Source organism: Scyliorhinus torazame, chromosome 12, assembly GCF_047496885.1.
Source record: "Scyliorhinus torazame isolate Kashiwa2021f chromosome 12, sScyTor2.1, whole genome shotgun sequence".
NCBI lineage: Eukaryota > Metazoa > Chordata > Chondrichthyes > Carcharhiniformes > Scyliorhinidae > Scyliorhinus > Scyliorhinus torazame.
Window position 1 is genome coordinate 92,977,545 of NC_092718.1, and position 22,357 is coordinate 92,999,901.

The window sequence follows — 22,357 nt, forward strand, 5'->3', positions numbered from 1 at the left end:
TTAAGTGGTTACAAATAAACCTACCATTGCTTTATTAGAACATCTCGGGGTCACGCAATCATGTTACGCCACATTTGGAGAACAAATTGAAACAAAGCATTAGCTACACTATGTCTCTGGTTATCTTGGATACATCTGCAAAACTGCCAATAACTATTGGAATTTGACACATTGAATGTCACAGTAGAAATTGATAAAACCAATCACATGATACCTTCGCTCAGAGCAGAAAGATTTTAATTCTGAGGACTCGGTGAATTTTCCCCCTGTTGCCCAAGATTGGGGGTGGGTGGGGAAGTGGATGGAGGGAGTGGAGGATCTACGCGGTCCAGTGTTTACATTTCTGAAGGTGTTTGGGGAGATAGGGAGAAACTATAAACTCTGGGGCATCGTATGTCCTATGTTTTTCTGAATGCAACGATCTGCTTGTACGCAGAACAATACTTTTCACTGGACCTCGGTCAAAAGGGCAGAACATTAAAATACTTCAACCCTTAATTCCCCCCTATCTCTGTCAAGCGCTCCATCCCTTACAACCTTCCCTTTCTCTGTAAACTCCTCCACCTCCAACAGCCCTTTGAGACTTCTGCGTTCCTAAATTGTGGCCTCTTGTGTTTTCTCTGTTCCCCATGAGCCTTCACCATCACTACTCCATTGACAGCTGTGCCTTCAATCGTCTGGACCCTAGGCTCGGGACTTCCCACGTTCAATCGTCTGGACCCTAAGCTCTGGAATTCCCACGTTCATCCTTCCCACCGCTCGTGTTCACTCTCTCTCTCTCGCTCTCTCTCTCTCTCTCCCTCTCTCTCCCTCACTCCCCCCTCTCTCTCCCTCACTACCCCCTCTCTCTCCCTCACTCCCCCTCTCTCCCCCTCACTCCCCCTCTCTCTTCCTCACTCTCCCCTCTCTCTTCCTCACTCTCCCCTCTCTCTTCCTCACTCCCCCCTCTCTCTTCCTCACTCTCCCCTCTTCTCCCTCAGTCTCCTCTCTTCTCCCTCACTGCCCTCTCCCTACTCTGCCCTCTCTCTTCCTCACTCTGCCCTCTCTCTCCCTCACTCTGCCCTCTCTCCCTCCCCCATCTCTCTCCCTCACTCCCCCATCTCTCTCCCTCACTCCCCCATCTCTCTCCCTCACTCTCCCTCTCTCTCCCTCAGACCCCTCTCTCTTCCTCACTCTCCCCTCTATCTCCCTCACTCCTCCCTCTCTCTCCCCTCTCTCCAACACTCCCCCCTCTCTCCAACACTCCCCCTCTCTCTCCCTCACTCCCCCCTCTCTCCCCCTCACTACCCCCTCTCTCCCCCTTTCTCTCCCTCACTCTGCCCTCTCTCCCTCCCCATCTCTCTCCCTCACTCCCCCATCTCTCTCCCTCACTCTCCCTCTCTCTCCCTCAGACCCCTCTCTCTTCCTCACTCCTCCTCTCTCTTCCTCACTCTCCCCTCTATCTCCCTCACTCCTCCCTCTCTCTCCCCTCTCTCCTCCCTCTCTCGCCCCTCTTTCCAACACTCCCCCCTCTCTCTCCCTCACTACCCCCTCTCTCTCCCTCACTCCCCCTCTCTTCCACTCATTCCCCCTCTCTTCCTCACTCTCCCCTCTCTCTTCCTCACTCTCCCCTCTCTCTTCCTCACTCTCCCCTCTTCTCCCTCAGTCTCCCCTCTTCTCCCTCACTGCCCTCTCTCTCCCTCACTCTGCCCTCTCTCTTCCTCACTCTGCCCTCTCTCTCCCTCACTCTGCCCTCTCTCCCTCCCCCATTTCTCTCCCTCACTCCCCCATCTCTCTCCCTCACTCCCCCGTCTCTCTCCCTCACTCTCCCTCTCTCTCCCTCTACCCCTCTCTCTTCCTCACTCTCCCCTCTATCTCCCTCACTCCCCCTCTCTCCCCCTCTCTCCCCTCACTCCCCCTCTCTCCCCCTCACTCCCCCCTTTCTCTCCCTCACTCTCCCTCACTCTCCCTCACTCCCCCTCACTCCCCCCTCACTCCCCCCTCTCTCCCCCTCACTCACCCCTCACTCCCCCCTCACTCCCCCCTCACTCCCCCTCTCTCCCCCTCTCTCCCCCTTTCTCTCCCTCACTGCCCCCTCTCCCTCACTCCTCCCTCTCTCTCCCTCACTCCCCCTCTCTCTCCCTCACTCCCCCTCTCTCTCCCTCACTCCCCCTCTCTCTCCCTCACTCCCCCTCTCTCTCCCTCACTCCCCCTCTCTCTCCCTCACACCCCCTCTCTCTCCCTCACTCCCCCTTCTCTCTCCCTCACTCTCCCCCTTCTCTCTCCCTCACTCCCCCCTCTCCCTCACTCCCCCCTGTCTCTCTCCCTCACTCCCCCCTCTCTCTCTCCCACACTCCCTCCTCTCTCTCCCTCACTCCCCCCTCATCTCCCTCACTCCCCTTTCTCTCCCTCACTCCCCCCTCTCCCTCACTCCCCCCTCTCTCTCCCTCACTCCCCCCTCTCGCTCCCTCACTCCCACCCTCACTCTCTCACTCCCCCTTCTCTCTCCCTCACTCCCCCTCCTACCGCTCTCTCCCTCACTCCCTCTCCCTCTCCCTCACGCCCCCTCCCTCTCCCTCACTCCCCCTCCCTCTCCCTCACTCCCCCTCCCTCTCCCTCACTCCCCCTCCCTCTCCCTCACTCCCCCCCTCTCTCCCTCACTCCCCCCTCTCTCTCCCGCACTCCCCCCTCTCTCTCCCTCACTCCCCCCTCTCACGCCCTCACACCCCCTCTCTCTCCCTCATTCTCCCTCTCTCTTCCTCACTCGCCCCTCTCTCCCTCCCCATCTCTCTCCCTCACTCCCCCATCTCTCTCCCTCACTCCCCCATCTCTCTCCCTCACTCTCCCTCTCTCTCCCTCAGACCCCTCTCTCTCCCTCAGACCCCTCTCTCTTCCTCACTCCTCCTCTCTCTTCCTCACTCTCCCCTCTCTCTTCCTCACTCTCCCCTCTCTCTTCCTCACTCTCCCCTCTCTCTTCCTCACTCTCCCCTCTTCTCCCTCAGTCTCCCCTCTTCTCCCTCACTGCCCTCTCTCTCCCTCACTCTGCCCTCTCTCTTCCTCACTCTGCCCTCTCTCTCCCTCACTCTGCCCTCTCTCCCTCCCCCATTTCTCTCCCTCACTCCCCCATCTCTCTCCCTCACTCCCCCATCTCTCTCCCTCACTCTCCCTCTCTCTCCCTCTACCCCTCTCTCTTCCTCACTCTCCCCTCTATCTCCCTCACTCCCCCTCTCTCCCCCTCACTCCCCCCTCTCTCCCCCTCACTCCCCCTTTCTCTCCCTCACTCTCCCTCACTCCCCCTCACTCCCCCCTCACTCCCCCCTCTCTCCCCCTCACTCACCCCCTCACTCACCCTCACTCCCCCCTCACTCCCCCCTCACTCCCCCTCTCTCCCCCTCTCTCCCCCTTTCTCTCCCTCACTGCCCCCTCTCCCTCACTCCTCCCTCTCTCTCCCTCACTCCCCCTTTCTCTCCCTCACTCCCCCTCTCTCTCCCTCACTCCCCCCTCTCTCCCTCACACCCCCTCTCTCTCCCTCACTCCCCCTCTCTCTCCCTCACTCCCCCTCTCTCTCCCTCACACCCCCTCTCTCTCCCTCACTCCCCCTTCTCTCTCCCTCACTCTCCCCCTTCTCTCTCCCTCACTCCCCCCTCTCCCTCACTCCCCCCTGTCTCTCTCCCTCACTCCCCCCTCTCTCTCTCCCACACTCCCTCCTCTCTCTCCCTCACTCCCCCCTCATCTCCCTCACTCCCCTTTCTCTCCCTCACTCCCCCTCTCCCTCACTCCCCCCTCTCTCTCCCTCACTCCCCCCTCTCGCTCCCTCACTCCCACCCTCACTCTCTCACTCCCCCTTCTCTCTCCCTCACTCCCCCCTCCTACCGCTCTCTCCCTCACTCCCTCTCCCTCTCCCTCACTCCCCCTCCCTCTCCCTCACTCCCCCTCCTCTCCCTCACTCCCCCCTCTCTCCCTCACTCCCCCCCTCTCTCTCTCCCGCACTCCCCCTCTCTCCTCTCCCCCACTCCCCCCTCTCACGCCCTCACACCCCCTCTCTCTCCCTCATTCTCCCTCTCTCTTCCTCACTCGCCCCTCTCTCCCTCCCCATCTCTCTCCCTCACTCCCCCATCTCTCTCCTCACTCCCCCATCTCTCTCCCTCACTCTCCCTCTCTCTCCCTCAGACCCCTCTCTCTCCCTCAGACCCCTCTCTCTTCCTCACTCCTCCTCTCTCTTCCTCACTCTCGCCCTCTATCTCCCTCACTCCTCCCTCTCTCTTCCCTCTCTCTCCCCTCTTTCCAACACATCCCCCTCTCTCCAACACTCCCCTCTCCTCTCCCTCACTACCCCCTCTCTCTCCCTCACTCCCCCTCTCTTCCACTCATTCCCCCTCTCTCTTCCTCACTCTCCCCTCTCTCTTCCTCACTCTCCCCTCTCTCTTCCTCACTCCCCCCTCTCTCTTCCTCACTCTCCCCTCTTCTCCCTCAGTCTCCCCTCTTCTCCCTCACTGCCCTCTCTCTCCCTCACTCTGCCCACTCTCTCCCTCACTCTGCCCTCTCTCCCTCCCCATCTCTCTCCCTCACTCCCCCATCTCTCTCCCTCACTCCCCCATCTCTCTCCCTCACTCCCCCCATCTCTCTCCCTCACTCTCCCTCTCTCTCCCTCAGACCCCTCTCTCTTCCTCACTCTCACCCTCTATCTCCCTCACATCCTCCCTCTCTCTCCCCTCTCACCAACACTCCCCCTCCTCTCCAACACTCCCCCTCTCTCTCCAACACACCACCTCTCTCTCCCTCACTCCCCCTCTCTCCCCTCACTCCCCCTCTCTCCCCCTCACTACCCCCTCTCTCCCCCTCACTCCCCCTTCTCTCCCTCACTCTCCCCACTCTCCCTCACACCCCCCTCACTCCCCTCACTCCCCCCTCACTCCCCCACTCTCCCCCTCACTCCCCCCCTCACACCCCCTCTCTCCCCCCTCACTCCCCCTCTCTCCCCCTCTCTCTCCCTTTCTCTCCCTCATGCCCCCTCTCCCTCACTCCTCCCTCTCTCTCCCTCACTCCCCCTCTCTCTCCCTCACTCCCCCTCTCTCTCCCTCACTCCCCCTCTCTCTCCCTCACTCCCCCTTCTCACTCCCTCACTCCCCCCTCTCCCTCACTCCCCCCCCCTTCCTCTCTCCCTCACTCCCCCCTCTCTCTCTCCACACTCCCTCCTCTCTCTCCCTCACCCCCCTCATCTCCCTCACTCCCCCTTTCTCTCCCTCACTCCCCCCTCTCCCTCACTCCCCCCTCTCTCTCCCTCACTCCCCCCTCTCGCTCCCTCACTCCCACCCTCACTCTCTCACTCCCCCTTCTCTCTCCCTCACTCCCCCCTCCTCCCGCTCTCACCCTCACTCCCTCTCCCTCTCCCTCACTCCCCCTCCCTCACTCCCCCTCCCTCTCCCTCACTCCCCCTCCCTCTCCCACACTCCCCCTCTCTCTCCCTCACTCCCCCCTCTCTCTCCCTCACCTCCCCCCCTCTCACGCCCTCACAACCCCTCTCTCTCCCTCATTCTCCCTCTCTCTTCCTCACTCGCCCCTCTCTCTTCCTCACTCTCCCTTCTCTCTTCCTTACTCTCCCCTCTCTCTTCCTCACTCACCCCTCTCTTCCACACTCTCCCCTCTTCTCCCTCACTGCCCTCTCTCTCCCTCACCCTGCCCTCTCTCTTCCTCACTCTGCCCTCTCTCTCCCTCACTCTGCCCTCTCTCCCTCCCCCATCTCTCTCCCTCCCTCCCCCATCTCTCTCCTCACTCCCCCATCTCTCTCCCTCACTCCCCCAACACTCTCCCTCACTCACCCTCTCTCACCCTCAACCCCTCTCTCTTCCTCACTCCTCCTCTCTCTTCCTCACTCTCCCCTCTATCTCCCTCACTCCTCCCTCTCTCTCCCCTCTCTCCTCCCTCTCTCTCCCCTCTCTCCAACACTTCCCCCTCTCTCCAACACTCCCCCCTCTCTCTCCCTCACTACCCCCTCTCTCTCCCTCACTCCCCCTCTCTCCCACTCATTCCCCCTCTCTCTTCCTCACTCTCCCCCTCTCTCTTCCTCACTCTGCCCTCTCTCTCCCTCACTCTGCCCTCTCTCCCTCCCCCATCTCTCTCCCTCACTCCCCCATCTCTCTCCCTCACTCCCCCATCTCTCTCCCTCACTCTCCCTCTCTCTCCCTCAGACCCCTCTCTCTTCCTCACTCTCCCCTCTATCTCCCTCACTCCTCCCTCTCTCTCCCCTCTCTCCAACACTCCCCCCTCTCTCCAACACTCCCCCTCTCTCTATCTCACTCCCCCCTCTCTCCCCCTCACTACCCCCTCTCTCCCCCTCACTCCCCCTTTCTCTCCCTCACTCTGCCCTCTCTCCCTCCCCCATCTCTCTCCCTCACTCCCCCATCTCTCTCCCTCACTCTCCCTCTCTCTCCCTCAGACCCCTCTCTCTTCCTCACTCCTCCTCTCTCTTCCTCACTCTCCCCTCTATCTCCCTCACTCCTCCCTCTCTCTCCCCTCTCTCCTCCCTCTCTCGCCCCTCTTTCCAACACTTCCCCCTCTCTCCAACACTCCCCCCTCTCTCTCCCTCACTACCCCCTCTCTCTCCCTCACTCCCCCTCTCTTCCACTCATTCCCCCTCTCTCTTCCTCACTCTCCCCTCTCTCTTCCTCACTCCCCCCTCTCTCTTCCTCACTCTCCCCTCTTCTCCCTCAGTCTCCCCTCTTCTCCCTCACTGCCCTCTCTCTCCCTCACTCTGCCCTCTCTCTTCTCACTCTGCCCTCTCTCTCCCTCACTCTGCCCTCTCTCCCTCCCCCATCTCTCTCCCTCACTCCCCCATCTCTCTCCCTCACTCTCCCTCTCTCTCCCTCAGACCCCTCTCTCTTCCTCACTCTCCCCTCTATCTCCCTCACTCCTCCCTCTCTCTCCAACACTCCCCCCTCTCTCCAACACTCCCCTCACTCTCCCTCACTCCCCCTCTCTCCCCCTCACTACCCCCTCTCTCCCCCTCACTCCCCCCTTTCTCTCCCTCACTCCCCCTCACTCCCCCTCACTCCCCCCTCTCTCCCCCTCACTCCCCCTCACTCCCCCTCACTCCCCCTCTCTCCCCCTTTCTCTCCCTCACTGCCCCCACTCCCTCACTCCTCCCTCTCTCTCCCTCACTCCCCCTCTCTCTCCCTCACTCCCCCCTCTCTCTCCCTCACTCCCCCTCTCTCTCCCTCACTCCCCCTCTCTCTCCCTCACTCCCCCTCTCTCTCCCTCACTCCCCCTTCTCTCTCCCTCACTCCCCCCTCTCCCTCACTCCCCTGTCTCTCTCCCTCACTCCCCCCTCTCTCTCTCCCACACTCCCTCCTCTCTCTCCCTCACTCCCCCCCTCATCTCCCTCACTCCCCCCTTTCTCTCCCTCACTCCCCCCTCTCCCTCACTCCCCCCTCTCTCTCCCTCACTCCCCCCTCTCGCTCCCTCACTCCCCCATCTCTCTCCCTCACTACCCCCTCTCTCTTCCTCACTCTCCCCTCTTCTCCCCCAGTCTCCCCTCTTCTCCCTCACTGCCCTCTCTCTCCCTCACTCTGCCCTCTCTCTTCCTCACTCTGCCCTCTCTCTCCCTCACTCTGCCCTCTCTCCCTCCCCCATCTCTCTCCCTCACTCCCCCATCTCTCTCCCTCACTCCCCCATCTCTCTCCCTCACTCTCCCTCTCTCTCCCTCAGACCCCTCTCTCTTCCTCACTCTCCCCTCTATCTCCCTCACTCCTCCCTCTCTCTCCCCTCTCTCCAACACTCCCCCCTCTCTCCAACACTCCCCCTCTCTCTCCCTCACTCCCCCCTCACTCCCCCTCACTACCCCCTCTCTCCCCCTCACTCCCCCCTTTCTCTCCCTTTCTCTCCCTTTCTCTCCCTCACTCTCCCTCACTCTCCCTCACTCTCCCTCACTCTCCCTCACTCCCCCTCACTCCCCCCTCACTCCCCCCTCACTCCCCCCTCACTCCCCCCTCACTCCCCTTTCTCTCCTCCTCACTCCCCCCTCACTCCCCCTCTCTCCCCCTCACTCCCCCTTTCTCTCCCTCACTGCCCCCTCTCCCTCACTCCTCCCTCTCTCTCCCTCACTCCCCCTCTCTCTCCCTCACTCCCCCTCTCTCTCCCTCACTCCCCCTCTCTCTCCCTCACTCCCCCTCTCTCTCCCTCACTCCCCCTCTCTCTCCCTCACTCCCCCTCTCTCTCCCTCAATCCCCCTTCTCTCTCCCTCACTCCCCCTCTCACTCCCCCCGTCTCTCTCCCTCACTCCCCTCTCTCTCTCCCTCACTCCCTCCTCTCTCTCCCTCACTCCCCCCTCATCTCCCTCACTCCCCCTTTCTCTCCCTCACTCCCCCCTCTCCCTCACTCCCCCCTCTCTCTCCCTCACTCCCCCCTCTCGCTCCCTCACTCCCACCCTCACTCTCTCACTCGCCCTTCTCTCTCCCTCACTCCCCCCTCCTCCCTCTCTCTCCCTGACTCCCCCCTCCCTCTCCCTCACTCCCCCCTCCCTCTCCCTCACTCCCCCCTCTCTCTCCCTCACTCCCCCTCTCTCTCCCTCACTCCCCCCTCTCTCTCCCTCACTCCCCCTCCCTCTCCCTCACTCCCCCCTCTCTCTCCCTCACTCCCCCCTCTCTCTCCCTCACTCCCCCCCTCTCACGCCCTCACAACCCCTCTCTCTCCCTCATTCTCCCTCTCTCTTCCTCACTCGCCCCTCTCTCTTCCTCACTCTCCCTTCTCTCTTCCTTACTCTCCCCTCTCTCTTCCTCACTCACCCCTCTCTTCCACACTCTCCCCTCTTCTCCCTCACTGCCCTCTCTCTCCCTCACCCTGCCCTCTCTCTTCCTCACTCTGCCCTCTCTCTCCCTCACTCTGCCCTCTCTCCCTCCCCCATCTCTCTCCCTCACTCCCCCATCTCTCCCCCTCACTCCCCCATCTCTCTCCCTCACTCCCCCAACTCTCTCCCTCACTCTCCCTCTCTCTCCCTCAAACCCCTCTCTCTTCCTCACTCCTCCTCTCTCTTCCTCACTCTCCCCTCTATCTCCCTCACTCCTCCCTCTCTCTCCCCTCTCTCCTCCCTCTCTCTCCCCTCTCTCCAACACTTCCCCCTCTCTCCAACACTCCCCCCTCTCTCTCCCTCACTACCCCCTCTCTCTCCCTCACTCCCCCTCTCTCCCACTCATTCCCCCTCTCTCTTCCTCACTCTCCCCTCTCTCTTCCTCACTCTGCCCTCTCTCTCCCTCACTCTGCCCTCTCTCCCTCCCCCATCTCTCTCCCTCACTCCCCCATCTCTCTCCCTCACTCCCCCATCTCTCTCCCTCACTCTCCCTCTCTCTCCCTCAGACCCCTCTCTCTTCCTCACTCTCCCCTCTATCTCCCTCACTCCTCCCTCTCTCTCCCCTCTCTCCAACACTCCCCCCTCTCTCCAACACTCCCCCTCTCTCTATCTCACTCCCCCCTCTCTCCCCCTCACTACCCCCCTCTCTCCCCCTCACTCCCCCTTTCTCTCCCTCACTCTGCCCTCTCTCCCTCCCCCATCTCTCTCCCTCACTCCCCCATCTCTCTCCCTCACTCTCCCTCTCTCTCCCTCAGACCCCTCTCTCTTCCTCACTCCTCCTCTCTCTTCCTCACTCTCCCCTCTATCTCCCTCACTCCTCCCTCTCTCTCCCCTCTCTCCTCCCTCTCTCGCCCCTCTTTCCAACACTTCCCCCTCTCTCCAACACTCCCCCCTCTCTCTCCCTCACTACCCCCCTCTCTCTCCCTCACTCCCCCTCTCTTCCACTCATTCCCCCTCTCTCTTCCTCACTCTCCCCTCTCTCTTCCTCACTCTCCCCTCTCTCTTCCTCACTCCCCCCTCTCTCTTCCTCACTCTCCCCTCTTCTCCCTCAGTCTCCCCTCTTCTCCCTCACTGCCCTCTCTCTCCCTCACTCTGCCCTCTCTCTTCCTCACTCTGCCCTCTCTCTCCCTCACTCTGCCTCTCTCCCTCCCCCATCTCTCTCCCTCACTCCCCCATCTCTCTCCCTCACTCTCCCTCTCTCTCCCTCAGACCCCTCTCTCTTCCTCACTCTCCCCTCTATCTCCCTCACTCCTCCCTCTCTCTCCAACACTCCCCCCTCTCTCCAACACTCCCCCTCTCTCTCCCTCACTCCCCCTCTCTCCCCCTCACTACCCCCTCTCTCCCCCACACTCCCCCCTTTCTCTCCCTCACTCCCCCTCACTCCCCCTCACTCCCCCCTCTCTCCCCCTCACTCCCCCTCACTCCCCCTCACTCCCCCTCTCTCCCCCTTTCTCTCCCTCACTGCCCCCACTCCCTCACTCCTCCCTCTCTCTCCCTCACTCCCCCTCTCTCTCCCTCACTCCCCCTCTCTCTCCCTCACTCCCCCTCTCTCTCCCTCACTCCCCCTCTCTCTCCCTCACTCTCCCTCTCTCTCCCTCAGACCCCTCTCTCTTCCTCACTCTCCCCTCTATCTCCCTCACTCCTCCCTCTCTCTCCCTCACTCCCCCTCTCTCCCCCTCACTACCCCCTCTCTCCCCCTCACTCCCCCCTTTCTCTCCCTCACTCCCCCTCACTCCCCCCTCACTCCCCCCTCTCACCCCTCACTCCCCCTCACTCCCCCTCACTCCCCCTCTCTCCCCCTTTCTCTCCCTCACTGCCCCCACTCCCTCACTCCTCCCTCTCTCTCCCTCACTCCCCCTCTCTCTCCCTCACTCCCCCTCTCTCTCCCTCACTCCCCCTCTCTCTCCCTCACTCCCCCTCTCTCTCCCTCACTCCCCCTCTCTCTCCCTCACTCCCCCTCTCTCTCCCTCACTCCCCCTTCTCTCTCCCTCACTCCCCCCTCTCCCTCACTCCCCCTGTCTCTCTCCCTCACTCCCCCCTCTCTCTCTCCCACACTCCCTCCTCTCTCTCCCTCACTCCCCCCCTCATCTCCCTCACTCCCCCCTTTCTCTCCCTCACTCCCCCCTCTCCCTCACTCCCCCCTCTCTCTCCCTCACTCCCCCCTCTCGCTCCCTCACTCCCCCATCTCTCTCCCTCACTACCCCCTCTCTCTTCCTCACTCTCCCCTCTTCTCCCCCAGTCTCCCCTCTTCTCCCTCACTGCCCTCTCTCTCCCTCACTCTGCCCTCTCTCTTCCTCACTCTGCCCTCTCTCTCCCTCACTCTGCCCTCTCTCCCTCCCCCATCTCTCTCCCTCACTCCCCCATCTCTCTCCCTCACTCCCCCATCTCTCTCCCTCACTCTCCCTCTCTCTCCCTCAGACCCCTCTCTCTTCCTCACTCTCCCCTCTATCTCCCTCACTCTCCCTCTCTCTCCCCTCTCTCCAACACACCCCCCTCTCTCCAACACTCCCCCTCTCTCTCCCTCACTCCCCCCTCTCTCCCCCTCACTACCCCCTCTCTCCCCCTCACTCCCCCCTTTCTCTCCCTTTCTCTCCCTTTCTCTCCCTCACTCTCCCTCACTCTCCCTCACTCTCCCTCACTCTCCCTCACTCTCCCTCACTCCCCCTCACTCCCCCCTCACTCCCCCCTCACTCCCCCCTCACTCCCCCCTCACTCCCCTTTCTCTCCTCCTCACTCCCCCCTCACTCCCCCTCTCTCCCCCTCACTCCCCCTTTCTCTCCCTCACTGCCCCCTCTCCCTCACTCCTCCCTCTCTCTCCTCACTCCCCCTCTCTCTCCCTCACTCCCCCTCTCTCTCCCTCACTCCCCCTCTCTCTCCCTCACTCCCCCTCTCTCTCCCTCACTCCCCCTCTCTCTCCCTCACTCCCCCTCTCTCTCCCTCAATCCCCCTTCTCTCTCCCTCACTCCCCCTCTCACTCCCCCCTGTCTCTCTCCTCCCTCCCTCCCTCTCTCTCTCCCTCACTCCCTCCTCTCTCTCCCTCACTCCCCCCTCATCTCCCTCACTCCCCCTTTCTCTCCCTCACTCCCCCCTCTCCCTCACTCCCCCCTCTCTCTCCCTCACTCCCCCCTCTCGCTCCCTCACTCCCACCCTCACTCTCTCACTCGCCCTTCTCTCTCCCTCACTCCCCCCTCCTCCCTCTCTCTCCCTGACTCCCCCCTCCCTCTCCCTCACTCCCCCCTCCCTCTCCCTCACTCCCCCCTCTCTCTCCCTCACTCCCCCTCTCTCTCCCTCACTCCCCCCTCTCTCTCCCTCACTCCCCCCTCTCTCTCCCTCACTCCCCCCTCTCTCTCCCTCACTCCCCCCTCTCTCTCCCTCACTCCCCCCTCTCTCTCCTTCACTCCCCCTTCTCTCTCCCTCACTCCCCCTTCTCTCTCCCTCACTCTCCCCTCTCCCTCACTCCCCCTCTCTCTCCCTCACTCCCCCCTCTCGCTCCCTCACTCCCACCCTCACTCTCTCTCACTCCCCCTTCTCCCTCACTCCCCCCTCTCTCTCCCTCACTCTCCCTTTCTCTCCCTCACTCCCCCCTCCCTCACTCCCCCCTCTCTCTCCCTCACTCCCCCTTCTTGCTCCCTCACTCCCCCCTCTCGCTCCCTCACTCCCACCCTCACTCTCTCTCACTCCCCCTTCTCCCTCACTCCCCCCTCTCTCTCCCTCACTCCCCCCTCCCTCACTCCCCCTCTCTCTCCCTCACTCCCCCTTCTCTCTCCCTCACTCCCCCTTCTCTCTCCCTCACTCCCCCTTCTCTCTCCCTCACTCCCCCTTCTCTCTCCCTCACTCCCCCCTCCCTCACTCCCCCCCTCTCTCTCCCTCACTCCCCCCTCTCGCTCCCTCACTCCCACCCTCACTCTCTCTCACCCCCCCTTCTCCCTCACTCCCCCCCTCTCTCTCCCTCACTCCCCCCTTTCTCTCCCTCACTCCCCCTCTCCCTCACTCCCCCCTCTCTCTCCCTCACTCCCCCCTCTCTCTCCCTCACTCCCTCACCCTCTCTCCCTCTCTCCCTCACACTCTCTCACACTCTCTCCCTCACACTCTCTCCCTCTCTCTCTCTCTCCCTCTCTCTCTCTCCCTCACTTCTCCCCCCCCCCCCCCCCCCCCCTCTCCCTCTCTCTCTCTTCCTTTATACACCCATCTTTTTGACCTACTTTTGCTATCTGTTTTTAATATCCCCTTACGTGGCTGGGCGCCCAATTGTTTTTGATGTTTACTTCAGTGAAGCAGCTGTCGATTTGTTTCAGTGTATCCACGGTGCTACTTAAATGTAAGTTGTCAAGAGGAGTCTGGATGCCTGAACTTGTCTTGTCCCTGAATTCCGAAAATGAAGTCGATTCCTCTCTTAAGGAATATTTACAGGAAGCAGGGCTCCAATTGTTTGTCACGCCAGTGGAGTTTTGGCTTGCGATGACTCGCCCATTCTGGGGACCGTCACTCGATGGTGACTAGCCTGCTTCCTGTAAATATTCGTTAGAGAGAAAAGCCCCTCCCTGCCAACCCACAACATTCAGGCGAAACTCAAGGGGAGGAGGGTGGAGGGAAGGGCTCCTCATTTCTATAGCGCCTTTCACAGCCCCTGAACATTCCACGGCACTTTACAGCCAATGAATTACTTTTTGATCAAAGTGTAGCGGCAGTTCTGTGCACACAATAACAACCCAGTTTGTCTTGCATTTTTCTTTTAACTGGTGTTGCCTGAAGGTTACATTCTGACTCCAGGACAGTGGGGGAGAAATCTTCCCCTGCGTTTTGTTTCCACAAGAGTGGTCATGGGATGTTTTTATTTCCCGCTGAGAGTGCCACAGCAACAACTCGTTATCCTTGGATTAGGTGTGTTTGACATCCGAAAACCTCCCCAAGACATCTCTGCGGGAATAAATCCACCTTTGGTGTTCCTGCTAGGCTCACCGTTGTTTGTTTAATGTGGTTTCAAACCTTTGCAATTGAGGTGGAAACCAGCTAAACTGGTCAGCTCAGGGTGGGGAAACTCCAGTTTACCTCAGCCTGTTTTCCATCTCTTAGGAATGGTGGACATTTGTAGTCAATGTTGAATCCTGCCTTTTTCCACCATCCTCTCACCTGCACAGACTCTGGGCCTGCTTCCTCCCTGCCCGCCCTCACCTGAACATACGTTATGCCTACCTCCCCTGCGCAATACTCATCCAGAAGCACTCTGGGCCTACCTCTCCCCCCCCCCCCCCCCTCACCTGGACACACTGGGCCTACCACCTTCCCTCATTACCACCCTCACCTGGATGCACTATGGGCCTACCTTCCCACCCCTCCTCTGGATGCACTGTGGGCCTACCTCCTTCCCTCACCTGGACGCACTGTGGGTCTACCTTCTCCCCTCACTCTCACCAAGACACACTCTAGGCCTACCTCCTTTCCTCACCCCCGCCCTCACCTTGGCACACTGTGGGGCTAACTCCTTCCCTCACCTGGACACACTGTGGGCCTACCTCCCCTGCCCTCACCTGGACGCACTGTGGGCCTACCGCCCCTGCCCTCACCTGGACACGTTGTGGGCCTACCTCCTTCCCTCATCCCCACCCTCACCTGGAAGCACGGTGGGCTTACCTCCTTCCTTCATCCTGTCCTCACTTGAATTCACTGTGGGCCAACCTCCATCCCTCACCACCCGCCCTCACCTGGAGGCACTGTGGGCCTACCTCCTTCCCTCACCTCTGCCCTCACCTGGATGCACTGTGGGTCTACCTCCTTCCCTCACCTCTGCCCTCACCTGGACGCACTGTGGGTCTACCTCCTTCCCTCACCTCTGCCCTCACCTGGACGCACTGTGGGTCTACCTCCTTCCCTCATCTGGAAGCACTGTGGGCCTACCTTTCTCCCTCACCTGGACGCACTGTGGCCCTACCTCCTTCCCTCAGCTGGATGCACTGTGAGTCTACTTCCTCACCACCTTCTCTCACCCCCGCCCTTACCGAGATGCACTGTGGGCCTGTCTCTCCCTTCCTGTACCTTGTAAACATTTTCAGAAGACTTTCTCAGATTTTACGCTCTGTTCACCTCTGAACCCCTTCTACACAACTTGTTCAACCGGCTTTGTCACAGATCAGCCGATTTTCGTCACTCTCCTCTCTGGATGAATCACAATCTATTCCCGCACCATCTCATTCGTGTGTAGATAATTGCAATTTGGAACCTGTCCAACTATGGCAGCGTTATCTTTTTACGCAATAAAGCTATTGATTCCAAATTGAAACCTTGAAATTCAGCGGACTTAACCCAAGGGTCACCACACCTCAGCCGATGGGCAATGTTGAGAAGGCGGAGCCTTCATGAATAACCTCAGGCAATACGGGAATTGAACCCGTGCTGCTGGCCTCACTCTGTATCACAAACCAGCTGTTCATCCAACTGAGCTAAACCCTCAATTACATCACCCATTAGTGAGTGAAGGTAAACCTAGTCTGTGAAAACCGTAACCTGGTGTCATTCTGCTAACTGCACCACAGCCACCCCCACCCCCAGATATGAACACAGTCACTTCAGATGTAGTCCACCGATTACCCTGCATATTACTAAAAGTGTATCTTCACAACCCGCTCCACCTTCTGTCCAAAAAATGCGGCCATTTGCTTGGTTGTTTGGATAGCATGGTAGCACAAGTGGCTAGCACTGTGGCTTCACGGCGCCAGGATCCCAGGTTCGATTCCCCGCTGGGTCACTGTCTGTGTGGAGTCTGCACGGGTTTCCTCCGGGTGCTCCGGTTTCCTCCCACAGTCCAAAGACGTGCAGGTTAGGTGGATTGGCCATGCAAAATTGCCCTTAGTGTCCAAAAAGGTTAGGAGGGGTTATTGAGTTACAGGGATGGGGTGGAGGTGGGGGCTTAAGGTGGTCGGTGCAGACTCGATGGGCCGAATGGTCTCCTTCTGCACTGTATGTTCTATGTTTCTACTTGGAGATTGAGGCAGAGTTTAGGGAGTGGACGGAATGTGCAGAGTGGACGCATCAAGCCCCTGATCCACCTCCTTGCTTCCTCCAAAAGCCAATTCAATTTCCAATTGAATCCAATTCATCATCTGCACAAAAGGGACCCACTAGATTCAAGCTGACCAAAATAGGCATTGTTACACCCGATCCTGGGCTTGATCTTGGCCCAATGCACACAAAGCAATTATCCTGAGCCTTTAACAGCATTGGTTCAGGCCTCAACTGGAGTACGGTGTCCATTGTGGGCACCATGCTGCTGGAAGGATGTGAAGGTGTAGGAGAGAGGGTGCAGAAGAGATTGAGGGAATGGTTCCAGGGATGATGAACTTTAGCGACAAGGATAGGTGGGAGAAACTGGGCACTGTTTTCCTCTGAGAAGCGAAGGTTGAGAGGAGATTGATTGTTCAAAATCGCCAGGTGGGACTGGACAGAGTGGATAGGAAAAATATTCCCATTGAGGGAAGGATCAGGAACTCGAGGACAGCAACATTAAATTCATGAGCAAAAGAACCAAAAGCCACATGAAGGAAAACCATTTCACACGGCCAGTGATTAGGATCTGAAACCCACTGCCTGAGCGTGTGGGGGAGGCAGGTTCAGTCATGGGTTTTCAATAGGGATTTGGGTTATTATCTGAAGAGAAAGTCACGGCTGGTCTGGGCTGGGGTAGGTGTGGGAAAGGAGGGAAGACTGGATAGGGCAAGTTCCTCTCGCAACGAGCCAGCTCAGATACAACGGGCCAAGGCCCCCCTCTGTGGCGTAACCACTTTCTGATTCTGTTGTCTGATTTATTGGTTCTGGGGACTGGACATTGCTGGTAAGGCAGGCATCTATTGCCCATCCCTAGGTTCTCTCAAGAAGGTGGTTCTGGGCCGCCTTGAGCTTTCGGCAATGCATTTAATACAATTGAGAGACCAATGAGGAGGGGAATCTAGGAGTCAACCACGTTGACACTGGGGCCTGGAGTCACACAGGGGGCCCCCTCTCTCAGCTCTCTCACTGTCTCTCTCAGGCTCCCCTCTCCACAGGCTTCCCTCCCCCTAGGCTCCCCTCCTGCTGCCTCCCTCACAGGCTCGCCCCCCCCCCCTCACTACCTTCCAGTATCTCCCCATCCCTCCTCACAAGCCCCCCCCTCACTACCTTTCAGTATCTCCCCCATCCCACCTCACAGGCCCCTCCCCCTCACTACCTTCCAGTATCTCCCCCATCCCTCCTCACAGGCCTCCCCCCTCACTACCTTCCAGTATCTCCCCCATCCCTCCTCACAGGCCCCCCCCTCACTACCTTCCAGTATCTCCCCCATCCCACCTCACAGCCCCCCCCTCACTACCTTCCAGTATCTCCCCCACCCCTCCTCACAGGCTCTCCTATCGCATTGCCCCCCCCCTCCTCTCATCGGCTCTCCCCCTGCCGCCTGTCCCTCACATGCTCTCTTCCCCCCCCCCCCCAAACCTCCCTCACAGGTTCTCTCCCACCGTCCCAGTCCCCCACGCCCTCTCGGGCCTCATCCCCCTCCCACTCCCTCTCCTCGCTCTCATACACACACACACACACACACACACACACAGCGCTCCCCCTCCTTCTCTGCTTCCACCTCCCTTTGAGCACTTGAGAGAACCTGCAGTGTTATGGGGCTATTGTTTTGGAATGCCAGTAACTGGATCACTCCACATAGAGCTGCCATGGACCCGAAGGGCAGAATGGCCTCCTGTTGCGCTGGCTGAAATTTCTTGGGCGGTTTCACTCCATGGAGATGCTATGCAAACTCAAGATTTTGGTGTGTTGGTACATACTTCCTGAACTCCGAGCTAAGACACAGCAGTGCACCATATTTAGGTGAAATACGGTAATGACGTACGACCATTCATTTAAATCTCCATCAATTGGGTCCACTGTGTTCCTGGGATGTGATGTTTTGATTTGAACTTGTGAATGAAATCCTTATCAGGATTACGATGGAATGTGTTTCTGAACATCACGCTAAAATATGTTGTGACTTTGATCTGTGAGGAGAGGCGTAATCTAGAGTTAGTATCCTGTCGAGACCCCATCCATTCCTGGCAGCCTGCAGCTCCATATCAGTAACAGAAACTGCTTAAACATTTATAAAGTGCCTTTTAGTGCAGTAAATCATCCCATTGCACTTTGCACAGCGGGAGAGATTGCAGAGTTTAGGGCCCAGGGAGCTAGAGGAGGTTGCAGAGATGGGGAGGGTTGTAGGGGCTGGAGGAGGTCACAGAAATGGATAGGGTTATGGAGCATCTCCATCGCGTGCCAGATGTCTGCAGCAAGGGACCCTGGCAAAATTGAAGTTTATGTGAGTTGGGTATGGGGGTGAGGGTTGTGGGGAGCACTCCACTGGTTGGGGTCATAACTAGTATGTAGGAAGATGGTTGTGGTGATTGGAAGTCAATCATTTTGGCTCCAGGAGATCCTCAGAGTAACACCCAACCACCTAGCCATGTGAATACTGTGGCTACTAGAGCAGCTCCGAGATTAGGTATCCTGCAGTGAGTAACTCACCTGACCGCCTGTCCATCATCTAGATGTCAGCAGCATGATGGAATACTCCCCACTTGCCTGGATGAGTGCAGCACCAACAACACTCAAGAAGCTCAACACCATTCAGCACTAAGCAGCCTGGGAGTGTTTGATGTGGACAGTGTAGAGGGAGCTTTACTCTGTATCTAACCCTGTGCCTGTCCTGGGAGCGTTTGATGGGGACAGTGCAGAGGGAGCTTTACTCTGTATCTAACCCAGTGCCTGTCCTGGGAGCGTTTGATGGGGACAGTTTAGAGGGAGCTTTACTCTGTATCTAACCCTGTGCCTGTCCTGGGAGTGTTTGATGGGGACAGTGCAGAGGGAGCTTTACTCTGTATCTAACCCTGTGCTGTACCTGTCCTGGGAGTGTTTGATGGGGACAGTGTAGACGGAGCTTTACTCTGTATCTAACCCTGTACCTGTCCTGGGGGTGTTTGATGGGGACAGTGGAGAGGGACCTTTACTCTGTATCTAACCCCGTGCTGTATCTGTCCTTGGGGTTTTGATGAGGACAGTGTAGAGGGAGCTTTACTCTGTATCTAACCCCATGCTGTACCTGTCCTGGGAGAGTTTGATGGGGACAGTGTAGAGGGAGCTTTACTCTGTATCCAACCCTGTGCTGTGCCTGTCCTGGGAGTGTTTGATGGGGACAGTGGAGAGGGAGCTTTACTCTGTATCTAACCCCATGCTGTACCTGTCCTGGGAGAGTTTGATGGGGACAGTGTAGAAGGAGCTTTACTCTGTATCTAACCCTGTGCTGTATCTGTCCTGGGAGAGTTTGATGGGGACAGTGCAGAGGGAGCTTTACTCTGTATCTAACCCTGTACCTGTCCTGGGAGTGTTTGATGGGGTCAGTGCAGAGGGACAGTGATGATTTATTTGCCTTCTCCTTCATTTTCCACATCTTTAGAGACACCACAGGAATCGGGATCGACGACTGGAGCCATTGTGGGCGGGATCATTGCAGCAATTGTCATTCTAACGGTGCTGGTGACAGCGGTGCTGATATTCAAGAGGCAAAGGAAAAACGCAAACGAGGATGAGGAAGAGTGAGTACGAAGCAGGTGTTGATTTCAATCATGGCACGAGTGGGGCCCAGTGGGTTGAACCTTGACCTTTACACTCATGATCCCTTGATCTATACCCATTGCAGTTTGATGCTAAGGAAGTCCCATTACACCTGGTGGCCTTCAGGATGTGGAGTCGTCCCACTCTCAATTAATTTCTCCCGACAAACCACATTCCATTCGGAGAAGTCCCGGCAACTGTAAACAGAACAGGAAGTGACATTCCATTCCCCAACATTCCAAATTCCAGCACTCTTCTCCGAAAATGGGAATTGGGAAGATTAATGTCGAAGAATAATCTCTCAATGCTGTTTATCAAAATGCCTGAACTCTCAACTAAATAGCTTGTGTTGCTGAGTCAGGCTGTCAATGCTTTCCGTTTTGCACTCATCAGGGCAATTCAGAAGAATGCCAAGTGTAAAGGGGGCAACAATCTACAGTGCATGGGAAGAGAACACTGGTTGGTTCTTGCGCACTATAAATTGATGTTCCCTTTGTTGTTCCCTTTATTGTTGCGGCAAAACTGGTCTGGTGAGTGCAAAACGAAAAGCTTTGACAGCCTGTCTCCTTTTCTTTCCTGCCAATACTCAGGTTCCCCACTACGAAACGACCTAATAGCTAGTTAGGTAATTTGGACATTCTGAATTCTCCCTCCGTGTACCAGAACAGGCGCCGGAATGTGGCGACTCGGGGCTTTTCATAGTAACTTCATTGCAGTGTTAATGTAAGCCTATTTGTGACAATAAAGATTATTATTATGTTTCATGCATTGTATTGTGGCGGTGATCATGATGTGGTCTAGCAGGTTGGTGACGTTTCTCGAGTATGGGCGAAGAAAGTTGGCGTGCTTCCCATTTTTTGCTTGTTTGTGTGTGTGCTTGTTTGCTTCTCATTTTCAGCCCACATCGCTAGCTTGTAGCAACCTGATAAAGGGGAGGTGAATGTGTAAGCCCCACCCTGTCAGCACACAGCCTCTCTATCGACATGTCCTCAGCTGTGCCTCCTTGTGGCAGTGCTCAGATACTGTCCTTCGCAGCCACAGGCTGAAGTTTCAGAGAATCGCAGAAGAGGTTTGCCCACCCCCAAGACATGCAGTGTGCAGGCCCACCAGGATATGGACACTTCCTGACACTCGTGAACCGAGCTCCTAGCAATGGGTGACTTTCTCCACTGTCTTGCGGATACCTCAGGAAAGTTGAAGGCTCAGGGAGTTGTTTGTTGTTGTTTCCCTTCCCGCACCCAGTGCTGCACTAAAACAGGCTCTCCTCTGTTCCCACAGCAAGGTTTTTCCTGAAACTAGTCGCCAGTGCATCGTCGGGGACTTATAGCTTGGGGGAGCCACTCCACATCTAGCGCGGCTGAGCAGGAATCTCTCCCGCCCTTACCGCTAGCCATTGGTGTGTTGGGAAGGATTTGTGGGTTGACATTCAACCTGTTTGAACACGTTATGAACATCTTCCTTGACCATTAAGTCGTAGGGTGGGACTTGATTCCTGAGCTTTTGGCTCCGAGGCAGGGGCCCGAACCCACTGTGCCGCAAGACCGTCAGCAGAAAATCGGAGTGGAGCCCAAAACAGGTGGTGGGGAAAAGTGGGGGGAGAGTGGAAGGAGAGAAGGGAGAGGGGAAGGAGAGAAGGGAGAGGGGGAAAGGAGAGAAGGGAGAGGGGAAGGAGAGAAGGGAGAGGGGGAAAGGAGAGAAGGGAGAGGGGGAAAGGAGAGAAGGGAGAGGGGAAGGAGAGAAGGGAGAGGGGAAGGAGAGAAGGGAGAGGGGGAAAGGAGAGAAGGGAGAGGGGAAGGAGAGAAGGGAGAGGGGGAAAGGAGAGAAGGGAGAGGGGGAAAGGAGAGAAGGGAGAGGGGAAGGAGAGAAGGGAGAGGGGAAGGAGAGAAGGGAGAGAGGAGGGAGAGGGAGAGGGGAAGGGGAGGAGAGGGAGAGGGCCGGGGGGAGAGGGGAAGGGTGGGAGGGGGCAGGGGGGGGAGAGGGGAAGGGGAGGAGAGGGAGAGGGCCGGGGGGAGAGGGGAAGGGTGGGGGGGCAGGAGGGGGAGAGGGTGGGGGGGAGGGAGAGAAGGCTGGGGGGAGAGGGAAAGGGTGGGGGGGGGGAAAGGGGAGAGGGCCGGGGGGAGAGGGGAAGGATGGGGAGGTGGTAGGGGGCCGGGGGGGAGAGGGTAAGGTGGCGGGGGGGTAGAGGGCCGGGGGAAGTGGGGAAGGGTGGGCGGAGTAGAGAGGAAGGGTGGTTGGGTAGACGGGAAGGTGGGGTGGGTAGACGGGAAGGGTGGGGGGTTAGAGGGGAAGGGTGGGGGGGAGAGGGTAAGGGTGGGGAGGAGGAGGGGAAGGGTGGGGGGGGGGAAGTGGGGAAGGGGGGGGGAAGAGGGGAAGGGGAGAGAGGGAAGGAAGGGCTAGGGGGATGGGCAGGGAGTAGAGGGGGGAGGGGTGAAGACCTAGGGGGGAGGGAGGGAGGGGGAAGGGTGGTGAAAGGAAGGGCGGTGGGGGGAGGGAGTGAAGGACGGGGGGGTGCGGGGGGAGAGTGGTTATGGGAAGGGACGATGGGGAAGTACGGGTGGGGGTGGAAGGGAAGGGTGGGGTTAAGGGAGGAAGGGAAGGGTGGGGGTAGCACGGGCAGGGGGGTGGGCGAAGGGTTGGAGGGAGGGAAGAGTGGAGAGAACAATGGGAGGGGGGGCACGGGGAAGAGGGATTACCGATGTCTAAGTGTCTCATCATTCAGCCAACTGCTGCAACCAAGCCAGTACCTCACGCGTTCTGTTCCATTTTACCCAGCCGGGGTGGTTGAGAGTGAGACCCTGGGTGTTTAGGCAGCCTGGGGTCTCCCGACAGTCTGCTGAGGTTTGCACCCCGGAGAGGACACTCCAATTTTTTGTCCCCACCATCACATGGGGTGGGAAAGGTTGCTAGGGAAAGAAGAGT

General features: G+C 58.4%; 1 protein-coding gene across 1 annotated transcript in view; it reads left to right on the top strand.

The window, feature by feature from the left end:
* The window catches only part of LOC140386560 (nectin-2-like), a 128,403-nt gene that overhangs the window by 100,888 nt on the left and 5,158 nt on the right, over positions 1-22,357 (top strand). Inside the window, exon 6 of the mRNA XM_072468983.1 lies at positions 19,281-19,419. Coding sequence (XP_072325084.1) covers positions 19,281-19,419 — 139 coding nt within the window. The remainder of the gene's footprint in view (positions 1-19,280; positions 19,420-22,357) is intronic.